Source organism: Stomoxys calcitrans, chromosome 3, assembly GCF_963082655.1.
Source record: "Stomoxys calcitrans chromosome 3, idStoCalc2.1, whole genome shotgun sequence".
Lineage (NCBI taxonomy): Eukaryota > Metazoa > Arthropoda > Insecta > Diptera > Muscidae > Stomoxys > Stomoxys calcitrans.
The window spans coordinates 132,354,995-132,373,619 of NC_081554.1; the positions used below are offsets into that span (position 1 = coordinate 132,354,995).

Genomic DNA, 18,625 nt, shown 5'->3' on the forward strand with positions numbered 1-18,625 from the left:
TCTTTTCTTATATCCTTTTTTGCTAAAAAGAGATTCCGGGAAAAGAACTCGACAAATGCGATCCATGGTGGAGGGTATATAAGATTCGGCCCGGCCGAACTTAGCACGCTTTTACTTGTTAATTTGTTGGAACAGCTTTGCAGTTGTTTTTGGTTAATGGACTTCTTCTCTTCACCAATTAATACTTAATAACTGGGTAGAGAGCAAGCTAGTACTTTGTTAGTTTTGCTGTTGTATGTTGTCTTTTTGACGTTAAGAACTCATATCTCATGATGGCCAATATTGGCTTTTAAGCAGGCGGTTAGCTAGCAGTGGACTAGACTACATTTGACAAAGTGTGCATCGCAAATGTTTTACATGAACTGCACTTGAATAGCTCCTTTGGTCATATTGAGATCCAAGCGTATGCTATCAAGTAAAAGCCAGTTTAACTTGAAACAAGTATTACTAATAAAATGAAATACATTGTATACATATTTGTAAGTATTTTCTTATTGAACCAATTTAGAATCGCCGTGCATGAAATTTATAGGTTAAGTTAGGTTAAAAAAAAACAAAAAAATAATTTTGAAAAACAATGTGTAATGGATAAAAATTGCTATGCTATTGGTCAGGCTATACACCTATTCGGGCCATATTTGGTTTGCATGTTAGAGACCATAGTAGAAGTAATTGCGCAAAATTTCAGCCAAGTCGAATAAGAATTGCACCACAATGGGAGCTATATCAAGTTTTGGACGATTCAAACCATTTTTGCCACATACGCAAAATCAGATAAGAATTGCCTTTCTAGAGGCTTAAGAATCATGATGGGGAGATCAGTTTATATGGGAGCTATATCAAGAGCCTAATTCTCGCATCCGCAATCGACTTATTACGACCGAGTTTCGCATTTTTTGGATTGGCATCCGTTATCGATTAATTCTATTCGAAACTTCGAATAAACATGTGCGAGTTTTTGCTGCAACTGTTTACTTATGGTAAATAATTAATTTTCTTCTATTTTCAAGAAACTAGGCTAAAAATAGGACATCAAAGTATTTATTTAATAAAATAAAACATATATTATAATATATTCACATTTATGGTCCCTTATATTGGACAATAATAAACTTTGTGCTAAACCCAAATCCGGCAAAGCAAATTGTCAAACATGACCAAACCAAAAGTTGTATCATTTAACCACTAAATTAAAGGCGGCAGTATACTTTTTCAGGGAAAAGGTTCTGACTTTATCCAATTGTACTTTGGCTGTTGTTCTCCTTCCAAAAACACCAAACAAGCATAGTTGGCTGTGCCAGAGGCGACGTAATCTAGTTTTTGTCCTCATTCACATAAAAATATGTATAGTGTAACAAGTAAGAGCGTGCAAAGTTCGGGCGGGTCGAATCTTATATACCCTCCACCATGGATGGCATTTTTGTCGACTTCTTTGAGCAGTATCTCTTTTTAGACAAACAAAGAATAATGAATAAGAACTGCTGTGCCAATGGAGCTATATCAAGTTATAGTCCGATTCGAACCATAAATGAATTGAATGCTGAACATTGTAGAAGTCATTGCTTAATATTTCAGTCCATTCGGAAAAGAATTACGCCTTGTAGGGGCTCAAGAAGCAAAATCGGGAGATCGGTTTGTTTGGGAGCTGTATCAAGCTATAGATCGATTCAGACCATATTAGACACGTATGTTGAAGGTCATGGTAGAAGTCGTTGTACAAAATTTCTGTCAAATCTGATGCGAATTGCGCCCTCTAGAGGCTCAAGAAGTTAAGATCCCAGATCGGATCATGTGGCAGCTATATCTAGTTATTTACAGATTGGCACCATACTAAGCACAGTTGTTAGAAAACATAGCAAAACAGCTCATGGTAAATTTCAGCCAAATCGGATGGAAATTGCGCCCTCTAGCGGCTCAAGAAGAAGATATTCAAAGATCGCTTTATATGGCAGCGATACCAGGTTATGAACTAATTTAAACCATACTTAGCACAGTGGTTGGAAGTGATACAAAAACACCACGTGTAAAATTTCAGCCAAATCGGTCGAGAAATGCGCCCTCTAGAGACTCACGAAGTCAAGACCCAAGATCGGTTTATATGGCAGCTATATCAAAACATGGACCGATTTGGTGCATTTACAATCCCAACTGACCTACATTAATAAAAAGTATTTGGGCAAAATTTCAAGAATTTCAAGCACTTAGCTTTATTCCTTCGAAAGTTAGCGTAACGAAAGGATGGATGGACATGGCTAGATCGACTTAAAATGTCATGACGATTTATGGGTCTTAGACGCATATTTCGAGGTGTTACAAACAGAATGACGAAATAAGTATACCAAGTATACCCCCATTAGGTATAAAAACATATCGCTTAAAAAACAATTACATATATTTTAAAACGTTTTTTATTTACCTTTTTTGTAGTAATAACTTTTCCCATTTGCTTTGTTTATCTTTGAGATGGCAAAATATGCTCGGCGTATCGATCTTTTCTTCCCCGAGATCGATAACTTTTTAACAAATTACGATTGTAAGCAATGATCCAAGTTGTACTTACGGAACGGAATTAATCATTGAACAAAAACTAGTTTGATAACGGATGAGAGAATTAGGCCCCATATTATGAACCGATTTAGACCATAATTGGCGTAGCTGTTGGGAATCAAAATAGAGCACTTCACGCAAAATTTTAGCCAAATCGAATAATAATTGCGCCCTCTTCACGTTCAAGAAGTAAAGATGCGAGATCGGTTTATGTGGCAGCTATATCAGATTTAGACCATACTAAGCACAGTTGTTGGAAGTCATAATAAAACTCCTCAGTGAATTCACATAAGAAATGCGCCGTCTAGGGGCTCGAGAAGTAAAGTTACGATACCCGTTTAAATGGCAGCTATGACCGATCTGTACAAATGTGAAGAATTTGTGCAAAAATTTAAGCGCCTAGCTTTATTTCTTCGAAAGTTGGGTGGGTTGGGTTGGGGTAAATCGACTTGGAATGTCAAGACGATCAAGAATATATATACTTTATTTCAGGTCAATATTTCGATGTGTTACAAATAAAATGACAAAATTAGTATACCCCCCATTCTATGTTGAAAGGTATAAAAATCGGGTGATTCGAGTCAGGAGTCATATAATACCCTACACCTACCCATAGGTGAAAATAGGCCGGTATATATAATCTGAACCGATTTTTACGGAGCTCAGGTGAGTAATAAAGCAATCATAAAAGAAAGCTACACAGAAAAATATAACACAAACATTTTTTCAATTAAAAATTTAATTGAAAATAAAAATGTTTCAAATAAACAAAAAATTTAATCAATCATTTTTTAATTGAATCATGATTTTTTTTCAATTGCGATCGCGATCGAAATTTTTGGCAATTTTCAATTAAAAAATTTATTGATTCAATAATTTTTTTATTTGAATCTGAACTGTTTTTTCATTTACAATCGTGATTGAAATTCTTCAAATTTTCAATTAACAAATTAATTGATATTTTTATGAAATGTGATTGAAAAGAGAATTTAGTGGTCTAGGGAGTAATTTTCATTTATTTGTTTCGGTTTCATATACCACAGGATTTTAAATCTCATAATTATGGTATGTGATTAGTATAGTAATTATAACAAAGAGAACTTTAACTTTAATTTTAATAGCTATGTCCACATATATGCAAAGAAAAATATAAGCAAATAATTTTTTTCAACTTATTTGCGATAAGCTTTATGCGTGGTGGTAAGGAATTCCATAGACACGTCACACTAAAGAAAAATTGCCACTCTAATACCAGCAATTTATTACGCATTGGTACAATGAGTAGTCTTCTATTCGTTCTACCAAACTGCAGTTTCTCGTACAAATATTCGGACGTTTTGGTATATATAATCTTCTGTAAAAGTACAAGAGATTTAATGTTTAATCCACTTCACACAAATTTTTCCAAAATGCAGAAGTAATTTCGAATCGTCTCAGTCTATACATATGTCTTAAAATAGATTTATGTGCTACTTCGAGTTGATGCGTGCTTCATGAATCATAGTTTGTAAATAATTCGCTTCTATAGATTAATACTGGTATAATATAGGATTTGGCCACGAGTATGCGAATGTGAATGGGTGTAAAATGTTGTACTTGGTATAACGTTCTCAGCATGCCAAAGACTTTTCCCATTAGCAGCAACAACTTAATCACTCCATGCTAATGATTGATTCAAGACAACGCCCAACTTTGTTGCCTTATAGATTTGGGAAATACTTTAAATGTCAATCTTTAGAAACTTCTAGCACGTCATAAAGGAACTACCTCTCTACTCTTTCATTTATAATTCGGATAAGCATATTTTAAGTTCCATTTTTGGTTTTGTTTCTAAGGAGTGATCATAGACCCAAACACAAACATCAAATTTGTCGAGGGTGCGTCCTTAAAAAATTAAATTGATATTTGGAAAAAATCAGTTGGATCAATTAAAAAGTTATTTGGAATTTTCAAAAATTTTTAATAATTTGAATTGAATATGCAATTTTTTTAATCGAACATTTTTTCAATCACCTTTTTCAAAAACTGTGACTGATACTATAATTTTGATTGATTGATAAATTGTGATTGAACCAGTTTCAATTCAAAAATTTATTACAATAGATCAAGTAATTTCGTGATTGAAACCTTTTTTATTTTTTTCCTTGTATATGTCATATTTCGTAAGGATTATTGAAAAAATTACTACATTATTGCAACACTACTTAAAATCGGATGAACATATGTGGGTGTGATATGTACGCCTGAACCAATTTGGACCAAAATCAGTACACATTGCAGAAGTCATAGAATAAAACATTGAGAAGATCGCTTGATAAAAACGCAATATATGGGAACTATATCTATATCTGATAGTCAAACCAAGCTGGAGCATGAGGAAGCAAAAACTTCAGACATACAGTTGACATAAGTAGCAGATGGTGTCAATAGGAAACTTGCATTGCAGAAGAAGTGTGTTGTGGATATGCGACATGAACGTATGAAATTCTGACGACAGTTGCACAACCTTAAATATTTAGATTCGATTTTACCAGTTTTCCAACTTTGGTATAACAAGATATGTACACAAACGCTTAAATTTATATACATCCTCCAATAGACAATCTCAATCTCAATACTGTCCGATCTATGCCAAAACCTGCACGGACGTCGAGGGTTTAACGCAGCTCACTCCTCCAAAATTCAGAGAAATCGGGTAATAAAACAGCTATTAATGGATGAAAGCCATTAAGGGTTGTATGTGGCAGATATATCCACAAATGATACGATGAGCACCTTATTCGGTATGGATGCGAAAAGGGTCTTATACAACCCACCGTAATAATTTTCAGCAAAATCGGTAAATGAATACGCAATTTATGAGAGAAAGAACTTAAATCGGTAGAAATGGCGCCTATATCAAAAAATTGTCCTATCTAGACTATACCGACACCATGTCGATGGTTCCAAGACAAACAACTGTGCCGAATTCCAGCCCACAATCTTTCATCGGGAAATCGGTATTTTCTTCAGTAACACAATAAAATATTTACAAAAATAAAAAAACAAGATTTAATTCTCCATGATTATGACTATTGTCGGCAGTCCATTACTTACATTTATTTTTATTGGCTATGACAGAACATTTGTTCCACTAGCCGAACGTAGAATAGCGTTCCAAGCGCTCGATCTTCTGCGCTCATTCTAAAATCTTTGACACCAATTTTCGAGGTGTCTCCCATCACTTGATCTTTAAATCGGGCTTTTGGTCTTCCCGGTTTACGTGTACCACAGGAGCTTCTTCATCCATTCTGACAACATGACCAAGCCAACGCAGCCGTTGTATTTTGATGCGTGTAACTACTGTCGTCGTCATACAGCTCGTGGTTTATACGTCGCCTATATTTTCCATTAACGCAAACTGGTTTTACGAACAATCTTTCTCTCAAATGCTCCAAGCACTGCGTCATCTACTTTCACAACTACCCATGCCTCAAAACCATGTAACAATACGGGTGGTATCAGCGTCTTGTATAGTGTAATTTTCGTCTGTCGAGAGGTGGCCTTGTTTCTAAACTGCTTACTTAGTCCAAAGTAGCGTCTGTTTGCCAGTATTATTCTTCGCTTTATCTCAAAAATTGTGTCATTCATTTCGGTTACGGCGGTGCCGAGGTAGATAAAGTTACTGACTATCTCAAAGTTGTGGTTCCCAACTTTGTCCATTTTCTTTATCTGCTCGGTTGTACAAGTTGTTTTGGGAGTTGAAACCATCCATTTCGTCTTATCTCCATTTACTGCCAGACCCATTTTCACTGACTCTCTTTCGATTCTCTCAAAGGCAGCAGTTACTACTTCCGGTGACCGACCTATGATACCGATGTCATCGGTATAGGAGAGTAGCATGTGTTCGCTTGTAAGTAGTGTGCCATATCTATTAACATCTGCATCCCGTAGAATCTTCTCCAGCAGGATATTAAAGAGATCACGTAATAGGCTGTCTCCTTGTCTGAAACCTCGTTTGGTATTGAATGGTTCGGAGAGATTCTTTCCTATTCTTACTGAGGAACGCGTATCAGCAAGTGTCATCCTGCAGAGTCTTAATAATAATGCAGGGATGCAAACTTAGACATGGCTTGAAATACCTTCGAACGGTGTATCAAAAGCGGCTTTGTAGTCAATGAACAGGTGATAGGTGTTGGTGTGTCCTTCTTGGGTCTATTCTAGGATTTGGCGCAGAGTGAATATCTAGTTCAGGGCGGATTTACCAGGTCTAAAGCCGCATTGATAGGGGCCAATTATCTCATTGACTTTAGGGTTTAATCTTTCACACAGTACGCTAGAGAGTATCTTGTATGAAATGGGGAGGAGACTTATTCCTCTGTAGTTGAAACATTCCGTCTCCTTTCTTGGGTAAGGGAGATAGTATGCTGAGGTTCCAATAATCGTGTTTGCGTTCTTCTAGCCAGATTTCGCAGATAATGCATGATGCATACGCCTTATCAGCGTGTCGCCTCCGGTCTTAAGTCAGTCCATTAGTTTACTATATATTATAGAGTACTAATTGTTAAGTACCACTCTAATACACAATTATACATTGTACATAAATCTTAACATTCTAACATCTTAACACTCTCTCTCATATCTGTTGTCATAAGTTGATGTATCTCATAGACACATACACACATACACCTGTTTATACATATATTTAGTACTAAGCTCTTATTAGTAGTTCTTGCAGCTTTGATTTGCAATAAAGAAAACAGTAAGCATTTGAATACTTGCAAGGCCGCTTGTTTCTCTTAACATGATAGTGTAATACACTACATAATTGGCGACGAGGAGAAAAAAAAATAACGGAAAACAGCAACAACGATTGCAATTTCAAGTTTGAGGTTCAATAACCTATAAAAAAAAAGTGAAGTGCATATGTATGTATATATATATATGCAAATGAAAAAACTGTTTTATGGAATTAAATGAAAATAATTATTCAATGCCGCCAAAAATGGATGATGCAAATGTGACTCTAAATAGTGGTCAAATGACGGTGTTCCAAACAACGAATGTGAACGAGTTCAACCCTAATGTGGAATCTTGGGAAGTGTGGAAAGAGCGCCTTGAAATCCATTTCTGTGAAATTGGTTGCACAGAGGACAACATAAAAAAATCGATTTTGTTGAAGTCGATTGGTGCAGTGCCGTATAAAGTGCTACATAGTTTATGCAGCCCTGATTCCCCTGTTCGTAAGACGTATGATGAGCTGTGTGTGATATTGGACACACAATATACTCCACCAACGATAGTTTTTAGTGAGCGGAAGAAGTTTCATGTGGCAGTTAAGAATGATGGCGAGTCTGTTGCTGAGTGGTATGCTCGTGTGAAGACCCTAGCACTTAATTGCAAATTTGGAGCCCATTTAGATGCATTCATCTTAAACCAATTTGTAATGGGTTTGCCAAATTTTAAGTTCGAGAGGCTATGTGAGGAAGATGAAACTCTAACGGTGCAAAGTGCGTTGAGAAAAGCTATGATATTGGAAACAAAAAACATGGCGAAAGTAGCAGAAAGGGATCAAAGTTCAGTAAACTTTGTTAACAGATCGAAGCCTTCGAGAAAAAATGGCGGTGGTGGTAACAGCGGCAATAGTTATGGCGGTAACATAAGTGGTGGTGGCAGCAGCGGTGGTAGCGGTAGCAGAGGCAGTGGCAGCAGAGGAAATTTTGGTGGCAGCAGAGACAATAACGGCGACGGTGAAAGAAAATCATCGTGCTCTCATTGTGGTTGGCGTAACCATAGCTCGCAGTCTTGTAAATACAAGAACAGCAAGTGTCATTCCTGTGGAAAAATTGGCCATTTGGCATCTGTTTGCTACAATAAAAAGAGAAGTGTTAATTACGTTTCTAATGACACTAGTGAAGATTATGTTGATAATGATGTTTTCAATTATTCTATTTTTAGTGTGGCTGAGCGAGGTTCTAGTGACGTGTATTCCCTTCCAGTAATAATTGATGGTGTCAAATTGAATGCTGTGTGTGATACAGGTGCGCCATGTACATTGTTGCCTTTGTCGTTTTATGAAAACAACGATGTTAAGAAGGTTCTTCGTCCATGCCATGTACCATATGTGGATTATAGCGGAGACAAATTGAAGCTGGTTGGTGAATATGATGCCTCAATTACTTTTGAAGGTAAAACTAAATCTGTAGTTGTTGTTGTTGTTGAGTCATCGAATCCCCCATTACTTGGACGTTCGTTTTTACGTGCTTTCAACTTTGAATTGCTGCAAGTGAACAATGTAAATTGCCCAAATTTAAATTCCGTGATCGAGCAGTTGAGAATGGAATTTTCTGAGGTTTTTGAGGAAAAATTGGGTGAATATAATATCAATGCTGTTTCACTGAGGGTTGCTGAAAATGCAACACCTGTATTTTGTAAACCAAGGCCTGTCCCTTTGGCTTGGAAAGACAAGATTGAGGCGAAATTACGTGATTTAATTGCGACTGGTGTGTTGGAACCAGTAGATAACTCCGATTGGGGTACACCTTTAGTACCAATTTTGAAACCAAATGGCGATTTTCGCATTTGTGGAGACTATAAAGTCACAATTAATAAGTTTTTGGAGGATTTCAAGTATCCTTTGCCTCGGATTGAAGAAATTTTTGCTTCTTTGGAGGGTGGTGAACTGTTCACTAAACTTGATTTGTCGAATGCCTACAATCAACTTGTTCTTGATGAGGATTCCCAACTGTTGTGTGCGTGGAGTACGCACATTGGAACTTTAAAAGTAAAACGTTTACCTTTTGGTGTTAAGACAGCAGCAGCTATTTTTCAAAAAACTATGGAAAATCTATTTAGAGGAATTCCATATGTTGTAGTATATCAAGATGATATTACAGTCACTGGTAAAAATATGCAGGAACACATAAGTACGTTGCGTTTGGTTCTACAAAAATTACAAAGTTCTGGATTAAAACTGAATTTAAAGAAGTCTGAATTTTTCAAATCCAAAATATCGTATTTGGGTTTTAATATTGATAAAAATGGACTTAGCAAAAATAATGATCGAATTTCGAGCTTAATTTCTGCCCTGATTCCTACAAATGTTTCGGAATTAAGAGCTTTCGTTGGTATGGCGAACTATTATTCCAGATTTATTGAGAATTTTGCGCAAATCATGTCTCATTTTTACCACTTGTTGGGTAAGGGCGTTCCGTTTGTCTGGTCGGATGATTGTCAGCAGGCGTATGATTTGATTAAAAAGTTTGTAACTTCAGATCGGGTTCTGGTCCATTTCAACCCTGAATTACCAATAATATTAACAACGGATGCTTCGAATAGTGCAGTAGCAGGAATTTTGTCTCACCAATTTTCGGATGGTCTCAAGCCCATTGCTTTTGTTTCAAGAGCATTATCAAAAAGTGAGAAAAATTATAGTACGCTTGAAAAAGAGGCGTTGGCGATTGTGTTTTGTGTAACAAAACTCAAACAGTATTTACTTGGAAATACTTTTGTACTAAGAACGGACCATCGTCCGTTACTTGCAATTTTTGGTGCAAATAAAGGTTTGCCTATGATGGCCTCAGCACGTATGCAACGCTGGGCACTGATTTTATCCGGTTTTAATTACACCGTTGAACATGTTAAGGGAGTGCAAAATGAAGCTGATGCTATTTCTAGAATGCCCCAAAGAAATTTTGAGAGCAATAATATTGAATATTCCTATATAAATTTCATAGAAAATGAGGAAAATTTCAACTTGAATTTCAAGACTGTATCTCGTGAAACGAGACGTGACACTGTTTTGTCAAAAGTAGTAGAATGTATTGCAAGTGGAACCCTGCACAATTTAAAAGATGATTTGTATACGCCATATCGTGAAAAAGATACACAACTTTCTGTCGAAAATGATTGCGTTCTGTGGGGATACAGAATCGTAATTCCAGAGAAACTGAGATCTGCAATCTTAACAGAATTACATCGTTCCCATTTGGGAATTGTAAAAACAAAGGCTTTGGCTAGATCGTATATATGGTGGCCTGGTCTTGATAAAGATATCGAAGATTTAATCAGGAATTGTATTCATTGTCAAAAATTGCAATCCAGCCCGGAAAAGAGCAGCCTAATTCCATGGGTGCCTGATGGTTCTGTGTGGAGCAGAATACACATTGATTATGCTGGCCCGATTAAAAATTTTCATTTCTTCATTATCATCGATGCTTTTTCAAAATTCGTCGAAGTATTTAAAACCAAAGATTTAACAACTGCTTTTACAATTAGAAAGCTGAGAGAACTGTTCTCACGCTATGGTTTGGTTGACACGCTCGTTAGTGACAACGGACCACAGTTCACATCATATGAATTCAAGAATTTCTTGTCCTTAAATGGTATAAAACATGTCTTGACTCCTCCGGGACATCCGTCCACAAATGGTCAAGCAGAAAATTTTGTCAAAACTTTTAAAAAGTCTATTTTAGCAAATTTAGACCAAAACAAAGATTCCAATTTGGATCAAATATTATGTCGTTTCCTAATGGATTACAGAAACATGAAACATTGCACAACAACTGAATCTCCAGCTATGCTGTTCTTTGGCAGGAAACTGAAAACCAGATTTAGTCTTCTAAAACCCCCAACAACAAAACAAAACATACTTAAGTCTCAAGACAACAACATAGTTCATCACAACGGTAATCGCAAAGAGTTTTTTTGTGAAGGTGAAACTGTGTTAGTACGCGATTATCGAAATCCAAATAAACCTAGTTGGACTAAGGCAGTAATTCAACGGCAACTAGGTCCACAATCTTACTCCTGTGTTTTGTCTCACAACAACAACGTCATCAAACGTCATCTTGATCAAATTCGTGGTCATAATCTAACACAACAACAACAGCCAATCGAGCAACCAACAACAACTAATAACAACAACACATCATCATCTGAACCTGTTCCTATGCAAATGAATGAGGATGTTTCACTCACTAGAATGGAGCTCAGACCACGAGAGGGAGGTAGAGTTGTAAAGAAATAACTCAATTACAATTTTCTATGTATTTTCAAATAAATAAAATCATTTATTTATTATCAGCTTTAGGAGGAGCATATAGAGTACTAATTGTTAAGTACCACTCTAATACACAATTATACATTGTACATAAATCTTAACATTCTAACATCTTAACACTCTCTCTCATATCTGTTGTCATAAGTTGATGTATCTCATAGACACATACACACATACACCTGTTTATACATATATTTAGTACTAAGCTCTTATTAGTAGTTCTTGCAGCTTTGATTTGCAATAAAGAAAACAGTAAGCATTTGAATACTTGCAAGACCGCTTGTTTCTCTTAACATGATAGTGTAATACACTACATATATCAAGCTTAACGGTACTCAATTATTAAGTTTTCTTTTTAAAAAATATTCTGTTATTAATACAACTTTTTATATAATTAACCAATATTTATTTGTAATTTCGTCCTCTTTAAAAGTAATTTTCTGGAATAAACATATTCTAAATTCTCTAAGAGCTTAACAATGACCTAAGAAATGGTCCACATTTTCAATCTTACCTGAATTACAAAACGAAAAGAGTTTTAATATATTTACTTGTAAGCGATTTTCGTATTAATTGGGCATATCAATGAGGACTTTCAATATCCAAGTTGTATTATCTATCATATTTCAGTTCTAATAAATGGGTTCAGTTTCTTGTAAATTCTTGTTAAATGGAAAATGTTTTGTTAAACAGATATGTATAGATAGATTCCTTCCGTTTTGTATTTCACTGCTGATTATTCATATTATCACTAGTCCAATTAATGCCGAAATCGCCTTCGAGACTTCGTAGCACCTTCATCCACAAAATATTTTACCAATGTAGAAAGTTGGTGCGGTAGTCAGTTGTGATGATAATGGAGTATTTCCCTAGCAAATTTAGATTCAGTGTATAAAAATGTTCGTTTTCTATGCCCGTTTTCCATAACAGTGCATATGATGGTGTCAAAATTTTCCTTCAAAAGAAGTGCTGTAGCTTATCCACTTCTTCAATATGAATAAAACCCCGAGCTCCATATGATTCCACTGGCCTGCTAACTGCTAAAAACAGTTTTTATTTGGTTAAAATGAAGACTATATCTGTATCCATTCTAAAATATGTGTACTGGTTTGTTATGATGATTTCTTGGTTGTTAAAATACCATTTTCCTCTGCTGGACAATCGTTTGTCCTTTCCGGAATCCACGAATTCGGATTTATTTAAGTTGACAACATCAGGCAACTTTGATTAACTCCGCTCTCCGTGCGGAAAGTTTCCGACAGTTCAGTTTCTGTCCAAATAGCTGAAAGCTTTTTTTGATATATGTATTTAAAAAACTTCACAGTTTTTGATGATACTCCTAAGGCATACAATTTTTATATTAAAGCTTTTATTGACACATTTTTCGAATGCCTAAAGTCCTTTGGCGAAGTTTAAGTGCACAATTGACAATATGTTGTGCAAGTTTTCTGCATTTGAATAGTTTCAAAATGATAATATTGATGGTCAATGATAATATTGTTGGTATCAGCCCAATTAGCAAGCCGTTCGTTAACTACGCCCATTACTATTTTTGGAAAACAATTCATAAAGGATATGCCACCTCAATTTTATAAGAAAAGTGATGCATCGCTAAGAGTGATAGACACATCGATACAACATTTGTCCATGAATACATTAGAGGTTTTGGTTATTTCATCTAGGAGTTCTTTGGGTGCATTTTTAAAGAATTCGTATGAATATCAATCCATCACGGAGGCCTTATTGCATTTGGTCCTACTAATGGCTTCTTCTATATCAGCTATTAGTTTGTCCAGCTAATGATCTCTTTTATGCTAGTTAGCGGATGAATGCAAACATCACTTTGTTGAGAACGTAATAATCTTTTGAAATAGTTTTTAAAATCCTGTGCCTACATTAATGCTGACATTTTAGTTCATCATTTGTGATCTCTGATCTAAGACATGAGAGTGTAAAATTTTAGTTGGAAAATCATTGAGAAACAAAGCAAAAAGAATAGAACCTATATGACTTCCCAGTGGAAGTCCCCATGTGACAAGGATCGGAAGCAAAAGACATCTTTTAATTCATCCGATGCATTTTTCATTGTTTTATTAAATCTACCATATTATCACAAGATAAAAAATGTGGAAGTTTATGGGAGAACAGAGGGAGTTTACTGTAATTGGTTTTGTCGCAACATAGAATGACTTATCACAATGCACCTGATCGACAATCAAGTAAACTTTTATATGCAGTTTTCTTAACCTTCCTAATCATCATAATCTCTCTTGTCGTTAAATTTTACGGAATCATTTTAAATGAATCAGATCAGGTAACAGGTTGTTTTTTGTGCAACAAGATGTTGCCAATGTGTTATGAGAAAGTATTCCATTTCCCTGGGGTCCTTAGTATTCTGCGCAGAGCCTCATAGGAGCCTCCAAAAAGTCTGGCAGTACTTTTAGGCAAACTAATTTCGCCTGCCTTAAGCCAACAAAATTTCGAAGCAACAACAACGGCGGTGGCTGACTATGCAATGAGGTGGGACAAAATTTATTTACGTTAAACCTCTCGTTAACCTGATTTTTATCTCTGTTAAATATATAAGCCTATTATTTAAGATGAAAAAACCAAAAACAAACAAACTGGCAAATACCAGAACAGGACAGATAAAGTGGCGGTGTGGTTGGCTGGATTGCAGGCTAACCGTTTGCCTGGAGATTTGGTTGGCGAATTGTAAAAGAGAACAACAACAAAATGCAGCCATAAAGATTAACCTTAACATTTATCAAGAAAACAACAGCTACAATAATCATTTCGGTTCATAAACTAAACAGCACAACAACAGCAATCACAATAAAATTCAAGGCGCATGCCCAGGCTCCAACAAAGCCTGGCAACAAGCAGCCATCACACCAAAAACCCCTTGAAATATAATTTTGCTTAAACTTAAACTTTTTTGCTTAGTTGACTTTCTTAAAAAGGAGGCCTAAGATAAGCCTTAAAGAGAGAAGCAGAAAAAATGAAGCAAAACAAAAACCAACAAAAACGTCAAATAGCCGTAATATTGTTTCGGGCCAAAGTATTTTTTGTTTTCTTTTTTCCATACTCAACTCACATCCACTCAGATATTCAGCACAAATTGGCCAGAAATGCTTCCGTCATTGACATACAACATGACAATTGATTTCTGTTTTTGATACGCGCCAAAATTTACTACTGTCATGTGTTGCAAAATGTTCCAAAGCAGCAGCCGCAGCAGCAAACAGCTCAAACTATCCCGAACCAAGTTGCAGAGGCACTTACCGAAAGAACAACGTTAAATATTCGCAAAATTCGCGCAGAACAAACAGTTTTGTAGGACAAACGCGTCAAGCTGTTTTCATTGTATGAAAATTGACCAACAAATGCAACCGACCGCATGGCAATGGTAACAAACGTGAAGAAGATTGGTAACCGGGCAGGAGATTGGTAACCGTATGGATAACCAACTCTGCAACAATATTGGGTGGAAATTTGATTTGCGGAGGGAAACTGGTAACGCGAGGGAATATCAAAACTTTGTAGGACTTAAAATTCCTTCTTGCTTATGGCCTAGATGACTGAGGCTTGAGTCACAGTTAGAGACAGTTAGCCATTGCGCATTGAGTGCAAAAAATCATTTCTAGCCTTCGATTCCTCCTGCTGCAGCAGTTAACCGCAAAGCGACCAAGGAAAAAAAACCAATGCAGCACTAGCATTTTGGCTGAGTCTCTGGGGATGTTTGAAGGCAACTACAGTTAAACGCCTCGACCGAAGCTGTAAGCCCCAAACGGAATGACGGCATCAATTCTAGAGTTTTTCAGACGACGAGCAACATTGTTTTCTACACAATCAACGGTATTGAGGAACAACAAAATAAGAACAAAAATTGGATTCTTTTACACATATTGTTTCAAACACCTAGATGCCTATATTATTACACTAAACAAGTAAAAGCGTGCTAAGTTCGGCCGGGCCGAATCTTATATACCCTAAAGCATGGATAGTATTTGTCGAGATCCGTGCGCGGTGTGTTTTTTTAGGCTATATCAAGCTATATCAAGTTATAGTCCGATTCGGACCATACATAATTTGAATGCTGAACATTGTACAAGTCGTTGTGTAATATTTCAGTCCATTCGGATAAGAAATGCGCCTTGTAGGGGCTCAAGAAGCAAAATCGGTAGATCATTTTATATGGGAGCTGTATCAAGCTATAGATCGATTCAGACCATATTGGACACGTATATTGAAGGTTATGGCAGAAGCCGACGTACAAAATTTCTGTCACATCGGATGACAATTGTAAGGCAAGATACCAGATCGGTTTATATAAGTTATATACAGATTGGAGCCACATTAAGCACAGTTTTTAAGACATAACAAAACACTTCATGCTAAATTTCAGCCAAATCGGATGAGTTGTTGGAAGTAATACCAAAACACCACTTGCAAAATTACAGCCAAATCGGATACGAATTGCGCCCTATAGTTGATCATGAAATCAAGGTTATAAACCATACCAGGTTATAAACCGATTTGAACCATACTTAGCACAGTGGTTGGAAGCAATACCAAAACACCACGTGCAAAATCACAGCCAAATCGGATAATTATTGCTCCCTCTAGTGCCTTAAGAAGTCAAGACCCAAGATTGGTTTATATGGCAGCTATATCAGGTTATGATCTGATTTAAACCATATTTAGCACAGTTGTTGGAAGTGATACCGAAACACCACGTGTACAATTTGAGTCAAATCGGACAAGAATTGCGCTCCCTAGAGGCTCAAGAAGTCAAGACCCTAGATCGGTTTATATGGCAGCTATATCAAAACATTGACCGATTTGGCCCATTTACAATCCAAACCGACCTATATTTTTAAAAAGTATTGGTGAACAATGTGCAAAGCGCCGAGCTTTACACCTTCGAAAGTTAGCGTGCTTTCGATAGACAGACGGGCGGATACGACTAGATCGACTTAAAATGTCATGACGATCAAGAATTCATATACTTTATGGGGTCTTAGACGCATATTTCGAGGTGTTACAAATAGAATGAGGAAAATAAGTTTACTTAGCGGACTATATTTATATTGGGTTGCCCAAAAAGTAATTGCGGATTTTTCATATGGTCGGCGTTGACAAAATTTTTTCACAGCTTGTGACTCTGTAATTGCATTCTTTCTTCTGTCAGTTATCAGCTGTTACTTTTAGCTTGCTTTAGAAAAAAAAGTGTAAAAAAAGTATATTTGATTAAAGTTCATTCTAAGTTTTATTAAAAATGCATTTACTTTCTTTTTTTAAAAAAATCCGCAATTACTTTTTAGGCAACCCAATATTATCTAAAAACGATATATGCACAAATATCGCAAAAAGCGAATGTAGTACCGGCCTTTAGACGAAATTTCAGTGAAAATTTTTAAAGAAAAAATTAAAAAAAAAAAACACTATAGACAAAATTTATAAAAATAAAGACAAAATTTCAATAAAATTTTTTTAAAGACAAAATTTCAATAAATTTTATTCCAAAGACAAAAAAACAATTTCAATGAAATTTTGTATAAATGAAAAATCTCAATGCAATTTTTTCAAAAGGTAAAATTTCAATGAAAGTTTTTTGAAGATAAAATTTCAATGAAAATTTTTCTAAAGATAAAATTTCAGTGATTTGTTTGCAAAGACAAAATTTAGGCGGCCTCTCGAGATTATTTTTTAAATGCTAAATTTCAAAAAATACATTTTAAGGATTTTTATAAAGACAAAATCGCCATGAAAACATAGTTTTAATGAAATTTTGTCTGAAGATTAAATTGTAGTAATATTTTTTTCTCTAAATTTGGTATATTTTAAATTTGTTTATTTTTTCTAAAGAGAAAATGTCAATTAAAATTTCTCCCTAGAGAACATATCAGTGAAAAATTCTATAAAGATATTATTTGGAGCGGCTAAACTCGAAATTATTGTTTCAAAAGGCAAAATTTCCACTAATATTTTTCAAACGTCAATGAAATATTTCTCCCAAATTATTTTTTGAAAGACTACATTTTAATAAATTTTATTTCATAGAAAAATTTTAAAAAGAAAATTCTAAAGCTAAAATAGCAATAAAATTTCTAGAGATAAATTCTTATAAAATGTTTTTTTAAAGCAAAGTTTCCATAAAAATATTCGTAAAGAAAAAATTTTAAAAAAAGTGGTTTTAAAGCACTATTTTTACGAAATTTGTCAAAAAACTAAATATCAATAAAATTTTTTTAAAGAAAAAATATTTGAGATTTTTTTAAGCAAAATTTTATGAAAAACTTCTATGTATATAAAAATTTTCTCGAAAGACAAAAATAACACAAATTTTTTTCTGTAGTGAATATTGACCAGTCAAATGGTGACAAACAAATTTGAAAGTTTCCCAAATTGAGAAATGTTTTCAACCAGGTGAGATTTAAATTATACGCAATTATTCTTTTTTTGGTTCTAACTTCTTCTTTGTTTTTTCTTAAAAAATTAGCAAAAATATATAGGAGCAATAGGCATGTTAAGCAAAAGTTGCATATAGTTTTTACCTTATCTTTCCATCAAAAAGTATTTATGATCGCTTTGAATCCAATTGGAAGGAGAACTGAAGCACGTCATTTGCGTTTGCATGTCATACTCAAAGGACGTTTTATTTGTAAAAATCGGTCATCTTTTTTTTCTTTGAAGCATCTAAAAATCTTACATATTTTCAGCGGTATAATTGAGACGACGATAGGAAATATGGAAGGAATGAAAGAGGTTATCGATCGGATACCTGGTACGACACTTGAGGTCGAGTGCGCGGCACTGCTGCCAGCTGTACAGTCTTGGATTGAGGGAAACCTAGTATTGCCATTTGGAAGATCATGTTATACAGATGGATCAAAGCCAGAGGACAGAGTGGGACTGGGGGTCTACATTGAGAACACAGGGACTGAGATCTATTTTCGACTGCCTGACCATAATACGGTCCTGCAGGCGGTGATCCGGGCGTTCACGGAATGCGTGAGATGATGTGGTGTTAAC

The 18,625-nt window shown here is 35.4% G+C and overlaps 2 protein-coding genes across 9 annotated transcripts in view; one reads left to right on the top strand and one right to left on the bottom strand.

The window, feature by feature from the left end:
• Nucleotides 1-18,625, bottom strand: part of LOC106085824 (protein outspread) — a 561,373-nt gene that overhangs the window by 320,240 nt on the left and 222,508 nt on the right. The gene's annotated exons all lie outside the window — the stretch shown is intronic.
• On the top strand, nucleotides 7,392-11,612 carry LOC131995621 (uncharacterized). Its single transcript, XM_059364398.1, has 2 exons — nucleotides 7,392-8,714; nucleotides 11,068-11,612. The coding sequence occupies exons 1-2, from the start codon at nucleotides 7,493-7,495 to the stop codon at nucleotides 11,073-11,075; spliced, it is 1,230 nt and encodes a 409-aa protein (XP_059220381.1). The 5' UTR covers nucleotides 7,392-7,492; the 3' UTR covers nucleotides 11,076-11,612.

Excerpts from the sequence above, each read along its gene's own strand:
- LOC131995621 (XM_059364398.1), top strand. The coding sequence starts at position 7,493 with ATGGAATTAAATGAAAATAATTATTCAATGCCGCCAAAAATGGATGAT.